General features: G+C 45.1%; 1 protein-coding gene across 1 annotated transcript in view; it reads left to right on the top strand.

The window, feature by feature from the left end:
• Positions 1-19,471, top strand: part of NAV1 (neuron navigator 1) — a 226,190-nt gene that overhangs the window by 203,938 nt on the left and 2,781 nt on the right. Inside the window, exons 15-30 of the mRNA XM_036753792.1 lie at positions 101-178; positions 3,982-4,065; positions 4,349-4,460; positions 5,700-5,821; positions 6,596-6,604; positions 10,067-10,263; positions 11,342-11,507; positions 11,608-11,776; positions 12,312-12,409; positions 12,751-12,846; positions 13,104-13,263; positions 13,579-13,814; positions 14,839-14,993; positions 15,146-15,217; positions 17,376-17,572; positions 18,292-18,410. Of these exons, the coding sequence (XP_036609687.1) occupies positions 101-178; positions 3,982-4,065; positions 4,349-4,460; positions 5,700-5,821; positions 6,596-6,604; positions 10,067-10,263; positions 11,342-11,507; positions 11,608-11,776; positions 12,312-12,409; positions 12,751-12,846; positions 13,104-13,263; positions 13,579-13,814; positions 14,839-14,993; positions 15,146-15,217; positions 17,376-17,572; positions 18,292-18,410 (2,070 nt within the window). The remainder of the gene's footprint in view (positions 1-100; positions 179-3,981; positions 4,066-4,348; positions 4,461-5,699; positions 5,822-6,595; positions 6,605-10,066; positions 10,264-11,341; positions 11,508-11,607; positions 11,777-12,311; positions 12,410-12,750; positions 12,847-13,103; positions 13,264-13,578; positions 13,815-14,838; positions 14,994-15,145; positions 15,218-17,375; positions 17,573-18,291; positions 18,411-19,471) is intronic.

Consider the following 19,471-nt stretch of genomic DNA (forward strand, 5'->3'; position numbering starts at 1 on the left):
CACTTTCTCTGCTTCTTAACATCACAACACCCTGCTTCCCTACCAGACCTTTTGCTTTCTGCCCCCCACTCATGGTTTCTGTTTCCCCACTTTCTTATAGCAAATTCGGAAACTGCGAAGGGAGCTGGAATCATCACAGGAGAAAGTGGCCACGCTGACATCTCAGCTGTCTGCCAATGTAAGTGTTTTGCTGGAGGGGGAAGAAGAAAGGCAAACAATGTTTACCACATGTTATCCTTAGCTGGGAAGGAGAGGAGGTGGTAGGGTGTTAGTGACCTGGGCTGCCCTCAAAGCTCTAGTTTGACTACCAGGGCCAATCCCTTAACTCATTAAGCCTCAGTCTTCCCTTCTATAAAATGGGAAGTCCTATCTGTGTCTTCTCCCACCTTGCCTTACCCAGTAAATGTGTTATGAAGTTGGATAAAATCATGCTTGCAAACAGCTTTGAGATCCCAAAAGGAAAAAAAAGTGAGATTTATCATAGAGACTGTGCCAAGAGTGAGGTAATCTTGCATTTACCTTGGGCTATCATGGCCCTGAGGAAGAGTTTATAAGACCCTTGAAATGGGTCACCCCCACTGCTCTGGGGCATATGATGTTTTTATCCTGGCATAAGGAGGCAGCCCAGATCTGGGTCATCAGTATTCTCTTTGCTGACCACACAGAAACCACACAGAAACCCAACTCCTTCGTGTAGAATTGCCATTTCCTGTTAGTCTCCACAAACAGCTGGCCAGAATGACCGGAGCTTCAGGCTGGGAAGCCAGAACTCCTGGTTCCTGCTGTCTACCTGCCCTTGCTGATATGGCTTAGGATGAGTCATTTCCTTTCTACCGGCCTTGACTTCTTTTTCTGTATAATGGGAAGAAGCCAACCCATCCAACAAGGCTATGGGAGTATCTCCTCCCTGCCCTTCCTCCAAAAGAGTAAACAAAGAACATAACGGCACTACTGTGAATGGGGAGGGTGGAACAGCTATTTTCCCCCAAAATTGTAAACAACAGCTGAGCCGATCTGCAAGAACCATCCAAGTGTTCAAACAAAAGTAACCGTGTCTGCAATTTCCGCAGTGGCTCCGGTTTCTCTCTCTCTTTCCCCTCTGGGGGACCCAGCTGCCGGGCCTGGGGAGCTATCCTTGATCCAAGTACAACTCCCATGCTCAAAACTAAGTTTGTCCATGTCCCCAGTAAAATCAAAGGGGACCACACCATGCTGATCCTACTCTTTCCCCTAAATCCCAATCAGGAGGTATTTTTTAAGCGTGATACCAGCTATGTTGAAAGTTCATCTCAAACACTCTTTCCCAACCTTGAGGAACCATCAGAATTGAAACATAGCTGGACAAGGTCTATCTCTTCATCTCCATTCCCCACCAAGTCTTACCCATCAGGGTTGGGGCCTGGGTCATGTCCCACAGACCCTGGGAAATTCTTGTCTAGGAGGAGAGACAGAGACAGAGAGAGACAGAAAGAGGCAGGCGCCAGCGAAGCAATGAATATTATTATTTCTGATTAATTTACACTGCAATCTGCAAACCATCGTGTTGCCAGGGCTGGGACAGGGCCAAGAAAAGGAATTTGGAGAATAATTTTCTTAGAACAGGAAGTTCCCTTTGACTAAGAGAACAAATCCTAATACCCCAAAGTGGCATGTTCTGCATCTAAGAGGAAGATCTTGTAGAAGTATGGAGGCTTTCTCCCTAGCTGCAGAAATGACTCCAGGACCTTAGTCAGATTTTCCTGTATTGCTTCCTCTACATCCCCTGGCTCTCCCCCTGGCTTTGTTATTTTCTACACAACTCCTAGATTGCTGAAGCTTTGAGTACCCCCTAGAAACAGAGAGGGAATCTAAACCACTACACCCCTCTCAAATGCAGTGTAGTCCATTCAGCATGGCTACTCAATTCTGAGATCATTTTGCAACTTTGGTTGTGGGGGTAGGAAGATCCTATGAGCCAAAGAGACAGGAAAGCAGTTGGGAGAGAAGCCCTGCTGAGATAGAGAGAGGGCCTTTACCCAAAAAGAGACTGGGACAGTGGAGGAGGCAGAAAGGAAGGTAATTGTCTGTAATGGGCAGAAAATCCTCTGAGGAAGCAGACAGGTGGTCTGTTTACAAAGGAGAGTTGGAGAACACATTAAAAGAAGAAAAAAGGAACAGCAGGTGATGAGGTCAGGATGATGGCAGTTTCCCAGGTAGTAGAAGAAAACAGACAACTCAGAGCCACAGGAGACTTCCCTCCACTTGGGAATCCCAGTCCTGGTGGCAAATTTGTAATGATAATGGGAAAGGAACCTAATTGGAGACAAGAAAGTCTGTCTGTATTTAGGCACAAATGAGAGGGAATGGATGCTAGGGGGCAGGCGAATGGGCAAAGGCTAGATTGAGGGCTTGGGGCATTGGCTATAAGTCACCTGACATAGTGTCTGATCCTGAGGGTTTCCCTCTAAAGGGGACCCCACTAGCCAGGAGTTCACTGTTACCTAAAGTCCCCTGGTCTGCCATCCTACATTCTTTCTCCTGCCCCAATTTCTCCCCTGTCCTGTCTCTCAGTGTCATGTCCCCACCCACTTCCATGAATCCTTCTGCCAGCCAGCCATCCAGGGCACAGGCTTATGGCCAGACCATGTGGGGGTCAGCCTTACCCAGGCCACTTGGCTCATCCAGATCCTTCTCCAAGCCCTTCTCAACAGCCTAACCTGGCCCCACCTCAAAGAGTACGTCTGACACCTAGTGGTCAAACTATGTAATGGCCCTTAGATCAGATTCCTGATGACACTCTCTCCCAAACCCTGCACAGAAGGCCTTGACCCTTATTTCCCAAAGTTAAAGACCCAAAAATTGTGGGGTAAGCAAGAGCCAAATAAGTTTGAGCAAGATCCTCCTCAGGAGAGCAGAGGTGGAGTATACATATTACAGCAAACTCCTAGAAAGCTGGGGTTCTAAACCTGGGAGTCATAGATAGAGGGTCCATAAACTTGGAGAAGAAAAAAATTACATCATTTTTACTAACCTTTGATTTCCTTTGCAATCTTATGTATTTAATTTCATGCATTTAAAAATATTCCAAGAAGGGTTCCATAGGCTTCACCAGACTGACAAAGAGGTCCGTGTAAACAAAAAAGATTAAGAATCCCTTCCCTAGAGCATGGTTTAGAGGGTCCACAAATACATTAGGAAAATGTATTTGATGAGGATGAATTTTGAAAGGCATTTGTTGATATTGAAGAGTCCCAGAGCTGGTTTTGTGGCATCCCCCCCCCACCATTCCACCTCTGTTCCCAAATCTTAAGCCATTTATTTTTTAATTAATTTATTTTTAGTTTTCAACATTTACTTCCATACATTTTAAATTTTCTCCCCCTCCCTTCCCAAGACAGCATGCAGTCTGATATGGGCTCTACACATACATTCCTATTAAACACATTTTCACATCAGTCATGTTGCTTAGTACAATTATAACAAATGGGAGAAACCATGAAAAAGAAAAACAAAACAAAAAAAATTAGTCTGCTTCGCTCTGAATTCCGACTCTATAGTTCTTTTTCTGGATGTGGATGGCATTTTCCATCCTGAGTCCTTTGGAATTGTTTTAGGTCCTTGCATTGCTGAGAAGGGCTAAGTTTATCAAAATCAGTCATCTCACACTGTAGCTGTTACTGTCTACAATGTTCTCCTGGTTCTGTTCACTTCACTCAGCATCAGTTCATATAAGTCTTTCCAGGTTTTTCTGGAGTCCGCCTATTCATCATTTCTTATAGCACAATAATATTCTATTACATCCATATACCACAACTTGTTCAGCCGTTCCCCAATTGATGGGCATCCCCTCAGTTTCCAACTCTTTGCCACCACAAAAAGAGCTGCTATAAATATTTTTGTACATGTGGGTCCTTTTCCCACTTTTATGATCTTTTTGGGATATAACCCTAGAAGCAGTATTTCTGGAATCTTAGGCCATTTAGAAGCATGTCTTTGTTTTAGGCTAACCTGGTGGCAGCCTTCGAACAGAGCCTGGTGAACATGACATCCCGTCTGCGGCACCTAGCCGAAACAGCAGAGGAGAAGGTGAGAAAGCTGGGAAATGGAAGGAGCCAGTTTGAAAAGCCTGGGTGGGTGGTAGGACAGAGCAGGGAGACATTAAGACCACTCTGTAAAGACTGACTTTTTTCCCATCTTCTTAGGGTGCTGGAACTTTCTATTAAGGATGCTACTATCTCTCTGGGAACTTTGCTAGATCCTCAGCCCAGCACCTTCAGGCATATGCTGCAACTACCCACTTCTCACCTCAACAAACCAGATAGGATTCTCCGGACCTCTAAATAATGATACCACCTTGATTTTTTGCTAGGACACAGAGCTGCTGGATTTGCGAGAGACCATAGATTTCCTGAAGAAAAAGAACTCTGAGGCTCAGGCCGTCATCCAAGGAGCTCTTAATGGCACAGACGTCACACCCAAGGGTGAGCTCCTGGGAAACAGTTAGAAAGGGTACAAAGAGAAGGGAAAGATACACCCATGCTTCAGACCAGATGCCAGGTCTCATCCAGAACTGCCAAGAGAGGCTATCCCTGCCTTCCTCCTCATCACTGTCCAATCTGGTGCAGAAGCAGTAGGTGAAAGGTGAACTGAGACTGCTAGGTTAGCCTGATGTCTTAGTGATTTATAATCTGATATTTACTGTTCAGTGGTAAAGGTGTAAAAGGGCATGCCATCTTGAGTGAGACAATATGTAGGGTTAGCATATCTCTGCTAACTTTAACTTGAGTTAAGGATCTCCCCCATCCACCCACCCCCACTGCACCCCCTGCAGTTCAAGAGGGGCTATAAAAATGATGATACCTTGCCTTTGTATAGTGCTTTCTAACTTAATATAAAGGGATTTCATATATGTTATATTATTTAAACTTCACAACCCTCTGTTAGGGGCAAGTATGAAAATGCCACCATTTTTAATGATAAGCAAACTAAAGTCCAGAGAAACTAAATGATCTGCCAACATCACAGGATGACTTATTCAATCAGTAAACATTTTATTAAGCACCTACTATGTGCCAGACACATAGTGCTAAGTGATAGAAATATAAAAAGAGGCAAAATAGTCCCTGCCCTCAAGGATCTTACAATCTAATTGGGAGGACAACACGCAACCAAATATGTTATTCCTCGTTTCATGTCTGTTACATGAGTCTGTCATTGTTATCATCAAATTATTTTGAATGAGAGTATGCCATAGACTGGGTGTTTTCCCAAAGATGTCCCGCCCTCAAGGATTTTTTTTTCATTTTTTCAAAATTTTTTTGCCTCCTTTTTCTCCATCACTCCGCTCAAAGATTATAATGCCCAGGGCAATGTTCCTAGGAAGTTTGTTTGACAAACAATTATTTTTGTCTTTTAATTAAGGGTAACTTCAATTGAATTCTTTTGAAACTTGTGTCACATCCTGTAGGATACATGAAGACACTCACAGTATCACAGGCTTCAAAACTCATGATCTTATTTGTTTTCCCAATGAACTAAAAAGTCAAATAGAAAGTCCAGAGCTCCATTTGTGATCATTAGAGAGTCAAAGGATGGCTAAATACGGTCTTGGTTTCCCTGAGATATGGCTATAGGACTGGTTGGATCCTTCTGAAGATGGACTTATTTAAGGTTGTCTCTAAGTCTTCCCTGTCTTCTTCATATTATCCCTGGACTTGTAGAGCTTCGGATCAAGAGACAGAACTCTTCAGACAGTATTTCCAGCCTCAACAGCATCACCAGCCACTCCAGCATAGGAAGCAGCAAGGACGCTGATGCTAAGAAGAAGAAAAAAAAGAGTTGGGTAAGTGAGGGTGGGAGGAAGGGGACTACATAGGACCCTGTTCAAACTTCCTTGGGGCAGCACTCAGGGATTAGTACTTTTCCCATCCACCCATTCTTGCCCAGAAGTGTTATCAGCTAAGAGCAAGGTCTACTAACTTCTCCTTTTCCCTAAACTATCTGTCCTCTGACCACCCACCACCCATCCTGTCCCTCTGGGACTCTCCCAGCCTGACTAGGCTCAGGTGTCCATTCCAGCTGGAGGAAGGCTGAGGAAATTTCCAAAAGGCCTTGAATCAACCCCCATTTCCATCAGAACTTTGGTGGGGAGAGGGCTCTATAGAGGAGGGGGACAATTGCTCATTCTCTATAGACTTCTGTAGCTTGCCTCTGGAGGACCCTTTCTAGAATGCTTTGGAGAAGGGAGTTTTTATGGGTGGTTCCCTTCTCTTCCTCATTTCTAGACCACCTCTGAGGAAGATTTTCTAGAACTTTTAGCCTAAAGAACACCTCTGCATTTACTTTTTTTGGACAGTTCTGATTAGCCTCTGGAAGGTCTTTCTCAAACTCCCCCCATAGATTTTGGAACAATCTTGGCTCCTCTTAGTGCTTTGTGGTGGAAATATCACATCCCTCTCAACCCCTCAGTAAGCCTGGTCCAGGGCTTAGAACTCCCCGCCCCAGCAACCCCTATGCCCTGCAACTCAGGGAAGGCCCCAGCTGGATGAAATGAGTGATTAAGTGTTGCTTTTTTTTCCCTCTCAAATGCTGACCTCAAACCCCTATTTTTTTCCAGGTCTATGAGGTAAGACTCCACCCCTCCCCCCTTCCACCTTTCCCTTTGCCATGACTTCCCCATTTCCAGGGCAACTCATTCACCCTGCACCAGATGTCCACTGACAAAACTAACCATCACACTCATGCCATTATTCTTAACCCACCTTGCTGCATGGTCCATCCATAGCTACTCCAAATGAGCATAGAGGAGGAGGTCTGATTGGGGGACTAATGGGAAAGAAAGTTACACACTACCCTGAATCATTTGTTCTGCCCCCTCTCATTACAATTCCCTCCTAAGTCACACACACACACACACACACACACACACACACCCTTGACATCCTTACAAGCTGCCCTGTAGCCAAATTAAGTTCTAACACTTCAGAGAATGGTCTTTCATGAGAGTTACCCAGTTCCCATCTCCAGTCACATGAAACTTGAAGCCCAGTGTGGGGGATGCTTACTGAATAAATATTACTTTAACCCCAGGCTTTAGAGGCCAGTCCAGTTCTGGCCTTGCCCAAAGGATATTATTCTAAAAGAAGACAAGAGAAAGATAAGTAGTGAAGGCTCTCCCTCTGAGGATTCCTGAGATCCCTGGGAAGATCTATAGCCATCTTGGAAACTGGAGTGGCCAGTCTAGGGCAGATTAAAGGTCCTGGTATCTGAGGATCCCTCTAATTATTCCAGACTCATGTGGATCATGTTGATCCAGATCTAGTCTTGGGTAGGCAGGCAAGGTTGCAAGGGGTGGTGGTATGAGGTTCACAGCCAGGGACATTGTTTCCCACAGTAAGCACCAGAGTGTCCCTAAGATCCTGGTCTATCTGCATTCTATCAGTTCAATTAAACAGACATTTGTTCAGTATTTGGCATGGACTCTGCATGGTACTAAGTTCTGTGAAGGATACAAAAGAAGTGAAGGACGGGGCCCCTTCCCTCAAAGAGCTTATAGTCTTGTTGGAAAGACAAGAACTATAACTATACAGTGAAACCAATAACAGACACTAGAAAGCAGATAACCAAGTGCCAAGATAAGTGGTAGAAATGATAAATGCCATGAGGCAAATGGAGGCATGGATATGAACTAAAGCAGCTGGGGAAGGCTCTGGAGTTGGACCACAAAGAATGGTTAGAATTCATATTGGTTTAGAGCAGGGATGAGGACATTCCTGATGCGTGAGGAGGAGCATGAACTTGGCATTGGGAACTAAGGGGAGATAACTTTGAATAAGTAAAATGGGCCACAATTATAGAATACCTTGAAAGGACCAGAAGTTTGGACGAGGTCCTACAGACAATAAACATTTTTAGCATAAAGGTGATGTGATCAAAGCAGTGTTTTAAAATCCATCTAGTCTCATTGTCCAAAAGATTGAAGGGATTGGTAAGGGAAGACTAAAAAAGGAGGAGACCAGTTAGCAACCATTAGAATATTCCGGTATAAGCTGATGGGTACCTACTCCAAGCTCATTAGCACCTTGCCTTGCTAGCCGAAGAGCTGAATAAGTTTGATTCAGTCCCTATTCAACAAGTATTTATTGATTTTTTACAATGTGCAAGCACTGATCTTAAAATTTTGATAATCTATTTGCTTGCCCTTGGAAATACCCCAAAGGGATCTCAAGATGGCCAGGAAAGACAAATTTCAAGGTTAGTGGGCTCCCAGGATAGCAGAGGGGTCATGACCCTAGCAATGATGATGCTGATGCCGGTTCAGGGGGATCCTAATGGGACTTCCTTAGAATCCTAGAGAATCAGAGCTACTACTTACTAGGCAAGTATAGACCCAAGGCCCCACACCTTGCATGTGTACACATGCAGCTCCCAATGCTGCAGTAATGGGACAGAAATGATACCAATCAGATGAGCCAGGTTCCTAGTCCCAGCTCTCTCTTGACTTGTAATTCCCACTGGACTTGAGTTTCTTGATCTATTAAATGAGGGGGATAGATTAAATCAACTTTCAGGCTGCTTTAATTTTAAAATTTACACACACACAATTCAGACACACAGAAACACAAATATATACACTCCCTTATTCCCACATGTTCCTCGTTACCTACTTTAATAGACACAAACATATACCTGTCCCCATTATTACTGGACCATGCCCTGCCTTCAACTGCTTGAGCTTATATATTATATCCCACCTAGTAAGAATCTGGTCACCAGCTCCACCAGCTGAAAGCTGTCACCAGGCAGCTCTTCCTATGTTCCAAGAGAGATCCCTCCCCCAACCACCTGGAAATGGAAGTCTCCAATATCTATAAAACCCCAATACTTTCTCCTTCCTTCCCCCTGCCATCTAAAAGCCCTGGTTCACCTCTATCCCTTGCAATATTTGGCACCATTCCTACCACCTCTTGCCACCATCCCAAGTCTGTGTTCCTGGGTGTGTGTGTGCATTCATATGGGTGTGCATGCTGCATGATCAAAGCCTACAACATGGGACAGTTCCCTGGTTTGCATCTTTAGTTCACCTCTTTACATTCCATTTCAATGAGGCTTTCCTCAAGAAGGGTAAAGGGAGGGCAGTTGAGAGTTGACTCACTGGAGAGCACTGGAGTCTGGCTGGTTAGTTCATGCTGTGACAGGGTGGGAACAAGAGGCCCCAAGACACACTTGAGGCCACTCCTCCTGGCAGTTCCTGAAGAACCCAGGGTGGCCTATGTTTACGATCAGTCCTGGTTTCTGGATATTAGGCAGGTGAGCCCTAGTTAGAGTTTGAATCCTGAAGCCCAGTGATGCCAGGTTCTAGGCCAGGAGTTCTTAGCTTGCTTGGGATCTATGAACTTGGTTTGTTTGTTTTTTTTTAATATTTCCATAACTGTATCTCTATATAATTGGTTTCCTTTGTAACTCTACATATTTTATTTTATGCATTTAAAAACACTATTTTAAAAATACACTTTCCCAGACTGCCAAAGGCATCATGATGAAAAAAAAAAAAGGTTAAGAACCCCCAGTCTAGACATTAGTAAGCGTTCTGCTGAGAGAAATAGAGTTGAAGTGCCCACACTGCAGAGAGGCACCAGCCAGTAACCATGGGCCCCACTGTGACTGTGCCCTGACTCCCTTCTTTGCCTTGGAGAATAAATACCTACAAGGCTACTCTCTGAGGTATTGTTTCCCTAGACATGAGAGGAAAGGCCCAAACCCAAGCCAAGTCCACACACACACACACACACACACACACACACACACACACGAAAGACCCAAAGATTCCATCTTCTCTCCCAGCCCCAATTTCTAGAGAACTCTTCTACTCTTACCCCTGATGCAAAGAGGGGCCTTATAAAGAAAAGACTTAATCCCCCGACTGGTATCCTACCATCAGGCCAAGTGTCTCTACCTTCAGCTCTCCCAGTTTCAGGGTTTCCAAACCAGCTTTAGCTGGGTCCAGTGCCTGTCCCTGCCTCTCTAAGGTAGGGTCCTGATATACAACCCTCTACTTTGCTCCACTCTTGGCTCTGTTCTCTTGCAGCTGCGTAGTTCCTTCAACAAAGCCTTTAGCATCAAGAAAGGTCCCAAGTCAGCCTCTTCTTACTCTGACATCGAGGAGATTGCCACACCCGACTCCTCGGCCCCATCTTCACCCAAACTGCAGCACGGCTCCACTGAAACGGCCTCACCTTCCATCAAGTCATCTAACTCCTCCTCTGTGGGCATTGACGTCACTGAGTAAGCCTCCTCCCTCAGTCCGGGACTCTGTGACCTTACCTGCCTGAGCCAGGATCCCATACCCGGAAAGTGTTTCCTTCTCACCATGGCATCTCTGAATCCCTAGTGTCCTTCAAGGCTCAAATGCGATCTTTTACATGAAGCCTCTACATGAAGCTACTAGTGCCTTCCCTCCACCCCCCAAAAAAATACACTTTGTATTTATTTTGGACATCTCCTGTGCAGGGAGGCCTTGTAGCATAAAAAATAGACTACTGGCCTCTAAATTAGGAAACTCTGAGTTCAAATCCTACATGTGGCTGTTTGACCCTGGCAGGTCACTTAAAATCCGTGTCCCAGGAAACTTAAGATTAACAATAATAATAATTAGTCACACTAATATAGCATATAATATATACCAGGTATACTGTACTAAGGGCTTTACAGATATTATTTCACTATATCCAGTATTACCTCACTGTATCCTTACAACCACCCTGGGAGGTAAGTGTTATTACCAAACAGAGGTTGAGTAATTTGGCCAAGGTCACATAGCTAGTAAGTATCTGATGCTACATTTGAATTCAGGTCTTCCTGACTCCAAACCTATATGTGTGTGTGTGTGTGTGTGTGTGTGTATGATACATATGATATATATGATACATATGATATCTATGATAATATATATAATATATAATGTTAATATATGGTGTTTATAGACACTTGTATAGATACATGTCTCTTTTGAAGGCAGAAACTGTTTCATCTTTGTCTTTGTGTTTCTAGTATCTGACACATAGTAGGTACTTCATTAAACGTTTGATTGATTGTTTTGATTGATGCTCCACTGTAGGCCTCTGGGAATGTAATACTAGAGAATTGCCAATAATAATTCCTCTTTAACTGTACCAGTATGGGGGTAATGTAGGAATTGCCCTCATCATTGTTAGAGAACCCAGTGTTGCCTTATGAATCTGGAGGTACTAGGGATATGTGTCTATATCTTAGTCCCCCCCCCATAAACATCCATGTCACTGAAGGCAGCCTTGTCTGTCTCTTTCTCACTTATCGATTACAATGCTATTTCCCACCCAAATAGGATGTTTCATGCCAACGAGGAAGAGGAAGAACCAGAAAAGAAAGAGGTATCTGAGCTGCGTTCAGAGCTGTGGGAGAAGGAGATGAAGCTCACAGACATCCGACTGGAAGCTCTCAACTCTGCTCACCAACTGGATCAGCTCCGGGAGACTATGCATAACATGCAGGTTGGCAGAGGGGCAGAGAGTTGGTGGGAGGAGTGGTCTGGGTCCTGCCAAACCCCAGAAGTCCCTAAGCCCACTCCTTAACTGCCTGCTCTCTCCTCAGCTGGAGGTGGACCTTCTAAAGGCAGAGAATGACCGGCTGAAGGTGGCCCCAGGTCCCTCATCTGGTTCAACCCCGGGGCAGGCCCCCGGTTCATCCGCTGCCTCATCCCCACGTCGTTCCCTGGGTCTCGCCCTGGCCCACTCCTTCAGTCCTAGCCTCACAGACACAGGTACCTGCTGGACCATGAGAGCATTCGGGGAGGGGCAGGGGGCAGTGGTGAGGACGAGGGAGGCCTACATCTTCTGTCCCTACTCTCCCACTTCCCTAAGGGGCAACCTGAGTCCCACTCAAACCCATTTTCTTCTTTCCTGGGGATTGCTAAAGTTTTAGGTTTGCAAAAAAACTTTACTTATATTACTTTATTTGAGTCTCATAACACCCCTGTTAGGTAGGTGCTGTTTTTATCCTCATCTTACAGATAAGGAAACTGAGGAAAGTTCAAAGGTTTACAGAGCTAGCAAGGATTAAAATTCAGGCTTTCCTGACTCTGAGTCCAGAACTCCATCCACTACATTTAGAGACCGAGAAGCTAAAGGGACTGGAGAATTGATCAACCCGGGTTACTTGCCTATTCTTTGCCTCAGTTTTTTCCTTCGGGGTAACTAGAAAAAAATGAAAGGATTAATTGAGATAGCTGTGGAAGACCTTGGGCAGTTAATGTGCTCCCAGGGCTTTCACTGAGCCCTTCCCATCATCCTCCACAGACCTGTCTCCCATGGATGGCATCAGCACCTGTAGCTCAAAGGAAGAAGTAACCCTTCGAGTAGTAGTCCGAATGCCACCTCAGCATATCATTAAAGGGGTAAGGAATTGGAGGGGATGGTGGGGTAGGGTGCAGTGGTAGGGAGAGGCATTGGGAAACCAGAACAATACTCATTCACATCCAAAAACACCCAAAACAAAACCCTGGAATCTGCTTTCCCTTTAGTAGAATGTGAGTTCACTGAGGTCAGGAACTGTTTCATTTGTTTTTTTGTACCCTCTGGACCCCTGGCACATAGTAAGAACTTTATAAAGGCTTGTTGAATGGAGACTCTTCAGTCGTTCAAACTAGAGCTTTCCTCTATTATAGGGGACGCTTCTTGCCTAGCTTCCCCAGAGCTCCAGACAGAATATTCACTGGCTTCTACTTTGGGCTTTCAGGACTTGAAACAGCAAGAGTTCTTCCTGGGCTCAAGCAAGGTCAGTGGTAAAATTGACTGGAAGATGCTGGATGAAGCCGTTTGCCAAGTGTTCAAGGTAAGCGAAACCAGTGGCCTCTTCCCATTGGGAGGATCGTTCACCCAGGGGGTCTTGAACTGTGGTATCTGTGGGTTACCTGAGAGCTTAGATGTGTCATCAAGAATACTCAGGAGAGATGTTAGTGTTCGAATGGGGACAATAACCTCCATCTCAATCCTCTTTAATATTGTCTCTCTCCTTTCCTCTATCTCTTCCCATTCCTCCTCTTCTTTGTCTTTTACTGTATCCACCTTTCTCTTCGGCCCTTTTCATAGGACTACATTACTAAGATGGACCCAGCTTCTACACTGGGCTTGAGCACCGAGTCAGTCTACGGCTATAGCATCAGTCATGTGAAGCGGGTGCTAGATGCTGAGCCCCCGGAGCTGCCACCCTGCCGTCGGGGTGTCAATAGCATTGCTGTTTTGCTCAAAGGTCAGTCTTTCCACCAGGGGATAGGTAGCACAGAGTGGGCGTAGAGGCCTAACAAAGCATTAGTACCTTCCCTCTGGTACCCCTTACTGGGCCTTCCCCCTAAACCTGAGTCCTAAATCTACTTCTCTCAACATACAGCAAGGGGTGTTTTCCAAGATGCCCCTCTAGGCTTCTTATCTGGGGTTTATGAAGCCTTGGGGGACTTTAAGCTTTTCAAGGAAACTTCCTGGACCAAGGATGTGGAGGTCTTTCTGGGTCCACTTCAATTCTTAGGGTTCTAACCGTGGCTTCTATTTCCTGGGGTGGTGGGTACAGGTCTAAAGGAGAAGTGTGTTGACAGCCTGGTATTTGAGACACTGATCCCCAAGCCCATGATGCAGCACTACATAAGCCTCCTTCTCAAGCACCGACGTCTCATTCTCTCGGGCCCCAGTGGAACAGGCAAGACCTACCTGACCAACCGGTTGGCTGAGTACCTAGTAGAACGCTCAGGCCGAGAGGTCACAGAGGGCATCGTTAGCACCTTCAACATGCACCAGCAGTCTTGCAAGGTACCTGTCCCAGGACACCCTATAAGTGTTGGCTCAGTTGGCCAAACTCATCCCAAATTCAACATTGGCCTAAATTCTCATTCCCAAAACACTTCTCCCTTCCCCTCTCTAATCTCTTTGTTTATGCCTTCTTTCAACTCTCCTCATCACTGTCTTATTCTTAATGTCCTCTCCTGTGCCTCGATTTCCATATCTGCAAAATGAGGGGGTGGGACTGTAATCTACATTCCTCTTCTGTTTCCCTTCCTTCTCATCCCTCCTTTCATTCCCCTTCTTCCTCACTCTAACTTCCTGTCAAGAGATTGGTCCTTCCTCTACCCTACACCTTCTCTCTTCTCTCTTGCCATCCTTTCCATTTGGCTCTCCTTTATCCCTATCCTCTGCCACAATTGCCCAACCCCTCTCTTCTTCTACCCTTTTTCTGTCCTCCTTAGCATCATCACTATCCTCAGGCTTTCTTTGAAGCAACTCAGAGAGCTGAATGTAGGCAGACAGGTTCTCCTGGAGGCCATTGGATTTGGTTCAACCCTGGCTTTCTATAATAATAGCTAGCATTTATAGGACATTTTATGGTTTTCCAAAGCACTTTCGAGTTTGTTATCTTATTTGATCTCTAGCTGGGATAGCAGTTCCCATCAGTACTGGTCCCATAAGGAACCTATGCCAGTCCTTGAAATCCATCATCCATAGGACCCTGTGAAATTGTATTAATGCTAGCACCCCTAGGGATCTTGGAGGTCATTGCTTAGGAACGCCGGAGAATCTGTTTCTGTTTAGGAACTCTCCAGCCTCATCAAACCCCAGAGACACTAAAGAAACCCACAACTAACATGGCCTTCCCAGCGTCCTTAGGACCAGGGGCAACTTAGATCATGGAAAACCCCCCAGAATGTGGCCAGGTGAAAATGGTTCTGATCATAGTACATGACTGAAGTTCTTTGGCCTTGAAATATTTGGTTCTCGATTAATCCTGAGGTTGTCTTTCTTTCTTGGGACCTCACCCACTCCCTCCCTTTCCTCCCAGGATCTGCAGTTATACCTCTCCAACCTAGCTAACCAGATTGACCGGGAGACAGGCATCGGGGATGTGCCCCTGGTGATTCTGCTGGATGATCTGAGTGAGGCGGGATCCCTCAGTGAACTAGTCAATGGAGCTCTTACCTGCAAATATCACAAATGGTGAGCCAAGGCTGGGAGCAAACATCTGCTTATGGGAAGCTAGGCTCCCATGTCTATTAGCTTTCTCTCTACGATGTTGGTATGGCAAGGAACAACATCTGAAACAAATTCATCTTTGTTTGTCTCCCCTCCCATTCCCCTTCTCTCCACAGCCCCTATATCATAGGTACCACCAACCAGCCTGTAAAGATGACCCCTAACCATGGTTTGCACTTGAGCTTCAGGTAAGGATCTCACTCTTGGGTCTGGGTCTAGATATTCAACGCCCTTTTCCATCTCCCAGTTTCCCTTCCTCTGTCTCCCCCTGACTACTACCCACCACAAAGAACTTATACTCTAGGAGTATAGCCAAAGAGGCCCCGGCACCAAAAGAAAAGAAGCTAGCAAAATTCTTGGTGTTGGAAAAAATGCAAGGAAGGAATATACCCACTTCAATAGTGTCAAGGAGACAAATGAAAGAGGAGTCATGGGTTAGAGCAGGGGTCAGCAAATTATGGTCTGAAGGCCAAATCCGTCCCATCACCTGTTTTTTGTTTTTTTTTTTACAGCCCAAGCTAAAAATGGTTTTTACATTTTTAAATATGGTAAAACATTACTCAAAAACATAAAAGCCATTCTTAGCTCACAGACTGTCCAAAAAGCAGGCTGGATTTGGCCCATGGCCTCTAGTTCACCAGTCCCTGGATTAGAGGGTTAGCCCTATCATCTGAATTCTAGACCAGTTCTGGTCTGAGTACCAGATATTAACAGTGAACGAGGATTATTTAAGTGAAGTGAATTCGTTTCCACAAACTTTAAGAGCCTATTATCGATGAAAGGTACTGTGCTAATTTGGGATACAAAAATGAAAAACAGCACAGTCCCTGCCCTCACGTACATTATAAGGGACGAGGGTAGAAGATAAGATATACATGAGAAAAATGACACAAGGCAGACTGTGATTAGAAAGAGATCTAGACAAGGTACACAAAGGAAAATCATGGAAGGAAAGAGACCATTTTAGCTGGGGGAATGAGGAAAAGGCTTCATGAAGTAGGCTGGCACTGAGTTAGTTCTGGAAGGAAGAAAAGCATTTCAACAGGCACAGATGTGGAAGGAGTATGTTCCAGGCAGAGAGGTGGGAAAATGAGTAGAGAGTGAGAAAACAGAAAGAGCAAGTGTAGAGACAACTCTTTCCAGAGAAGTCGAAAAGAAGTAGAAATATAGGATAATAGTTTAAGGGGTTAGCAGAATCAGGAAAGATTATTTTTAAGACAGAGAGACCTGGGCATATTTGTAGGTATCTGAGAAGGAGCCAATAGAGAAGAAGAGATTGAAGGTCCATGGAAGACCATCGATCCAAGGTTCTTGAAGGAAAGGGAAAAGAAACTGGATGAAAAATATAAATAGAAAGTTTAGTCCTGTCCTGGTTGGGGAGGAAGGGAGGGAGGGAGGGGGAGAGAGAGAGAGAGAGAGAGAGAGAGAGAGAGATGAAAGCATAGAGGGGTTTTTCAGGTTCAGAGATGGAAGAACTAAATCTTGCTCAAGTATACAAGTACATCTCCTGGAAGAGAATGGGGCGGGGTGGAGTTAGAATTGGGGAATCGGGAGCTTTTAGAATTGCTGCTGTAAAGTGACTACGGAGGATCATTTGGAAATGAACACCATATATCACAAACCTTTATTAAGCATGTCTTCTATGCCAGACACTGTATTAGTTGCTAGAGATAAAAATACAAAAGGTGCTCACACTTTAACAGAGGGAGACAATGTATCTAGGAGAGTGGTGACCAGCAAAGGGAGTTCTAAGTAGTTCGAGAGATTGTAAGTAGATCCATAGGACATTGAAGATTGTTATGACAATATAATTACCACCCTTTTGTGATGATATTGATTCAATGATTGTCCCCAGAGTGAGAAGTGGAAGGGGGAGGGGTACACATGTGCAGGGGACATAGCTAGATGCTACTTGCTGAGTGGAGTTTGGTGTCCTCATCAGGGGCTAATTGGAATGTGTAACATAGTCTAGGTAGGAGGAGGTAGATAAAGTGGATTAAGGTGAGCTTTCACTTGTTCCCTTACCATTAGGAGAGCTCAGCCCCAGAGCTGCTTGCCAAGCTGAATATTTGGGGGGTAGAGCATGGTCTCTAGTCAGTATGCTAAGTGGGCAGAAGGAGGGTATCAACAGGACAAATGGAAAGATGCCCTCTTTGGGTGGACTGTTAGATGGCTAGGTGAGATAACAGCCCAAGCTGCCCATGGCCCCAGCCCTGAGTCTGAACTCTGCCATTAGTATCTAAGAAGAGACCAAGTAGGCTTTAAAGGTGGAGAAAATGGATGGGTGGGTCCTAGCCATGGCCCTCCAGTGCCATCCTCATCTGTTCTCCCCTTTCCTGCTGGTAGGATGCTGACATTTTCCAACAACGTGGAGCCAGCCAATGGCTTCCTGGTGCGTTACCTGAGGAGGAAGCTGGTAGAATCAGACAGCGATATCAATGCCAACAAGGAAGAGCTTCTTCGAGTGCTGGACTGGGTGCCCAAGCTGTGGTATCATCTCCATACTTTCCTAGAGAAGCATAGCACTTCAGACTTCCTCATAGGTATTGGGAATCTTATGCCCTCTTGGGGTGGGTAGGGAAGCTCTCTGTTTTTTAACCTCCCTTCTATAAAGGAGCCTTTCTTTCTTCCTGGAATCTCCAGCATTTAAGCAGGTCATCAAGGCCTAGTGGCCAGGTTAAGGACAATTTAACCAATTTAACCAAAGGCTATTTAACCAATATTCATTAAGCATCTAGATATCTGGCCGTGATCAAGTCATCTCTACCATCTCAAGGAGTCCCCATCCCTCAGTTTTCCCATCTATAGAATGGGGGAGGGGAGGAAGGAGGGAAGAAGGAGGTATGGGAACCTAAGGTATTTTAAGGTATGTTAAACTCCACTAACCTAGAAAATGCGGAACAGTGGAGCAGCTAGGTGGTGCAGTGAGTAGAGCACCGGCCCTAGAGTCAAGTCAGGAGGACCTGAGTTCAAATCCAGCCTCAGACATTTGACACATTTACTAGCTGTGTGACCTTGGGCAAGTCACTTAACCCCAATTGCCCTGCCTTCCCCCCAGCAAAAAAAAAAAATGCAGAACATTCGTCATCTTGACATCTAGTAGATAATTCCTTTTACTCACTCCTACCCCAGTTCTGTTTTCCTTAATCCTTTGGAGACCAAGCCCTCCTAGACCTGACATGGAAGGGAGTAAATGAATAAAAGGGTACAGCAAACAGGGTCTTTGGCCATCCTCACCACAATCTAACTCCTTTTCCCTTAGGCCCATGCTTTTTCTTGTCCTGTCCAATTGGCATTGAGGACTTCCGCACCTGGTTCATTGACCTATGGAACAACTCCATCATTCCTTATCTTCAGGAAGGGGCCAAAGATGGGATCAAGGTGAGACTCCTCCCACTCTTATCCTACTACAAGATCAGACTCCCCTCCAGCTGGATCGATGTGCAAATTCCTACAATGTCAGAGCAGGAGACTTGAGTCCTGTGTGAAATCATAGATGAAGGGGAATTTGGGGGCTGGATGGCTGAACTGCTCCCCATACTGCTTTTGTCTGACAATTCAATTTAATTCAATTTAACAAATATTTGTCATCTACTAGAGAGCATTGTACTAGGTGTTGAGGCAGATAGAAAGTATAAGCAAGTGTTTACCAACGTCACCTAATCTAGCCTACCTGAGTCTGAGCTGGACCTAAACCACTCTCTGGGAGTGAATTTTTTTTTTTTTCAAAACTGTGGTTCAGAAGTCAGGTGACCTGAAAGACCCAGTAGATCTGGGTTTCAGTCCTACTTTAGCCAGGAGACAATTGTCAAGTCTCTTAGCTTCTCCAGACCAGTTTCTTCATCTGCAAAATGGAAATAATAACTCCCATCCTATCTCCCTCACTGAGTTGTTTCCAAGATGAAATGACACATGTGGTAGCATTGGGCGGGGGGGGGGGGGGGGGGGAAGGCTAAAGTCTAAGCAAAAGCCAGGTGGTGGGTTACTGTAACACTGGGTGAGCCAGTTACAAAACAAACCTGTTTCTAAGCTTCAGTGTCATCCTCTGTAGAATGAGGGGATTGAATTTAAGCTCTCTAAGGTCCTTTCCAGCCCTAATAGTCAGCATTTCTAGGAATCCATAAACAGTACATGTTACTGGTCAAGTCTGATACATTACCATAATTCATTTTTGAGGTATCTGTCTCTCGATGATGTGGCAAGTTTCCAGGACATCACCATCACCATCACCATCATTTTTATTTATTTACTTGCTTATTTGATTATTTATTTCTTTGGAAAGCTCATTGCTTCTTTTCTACTTCCCAGGCTTGGGCAGAAGGAAAAAGAGCCTATGAAGAAGGAGTGGCTGGGGGAGGGGGGGCTGGGACGGTGAGGAATGGGGAGGTCTGAGGGCTCAGATTCTGAAAGAGTTCAAGTTCTCCATGGGAACCAGCATCTCT

This window comes from Trichosurus vulpecula, chromosome 4, assembly GCF_011100635.1.
Source record: "Trichosurus vulpecula isolate mTriVul1 chromosome 4, mTriVul1.pri, whole genome shotgun sequence".
Lineage (NCBI taxonomy): Eukaryota > Metazoa > Chordata > Mammalia > Diprotodontia > Phalangeridae > Trichosurus > Trichosurus vulpecula.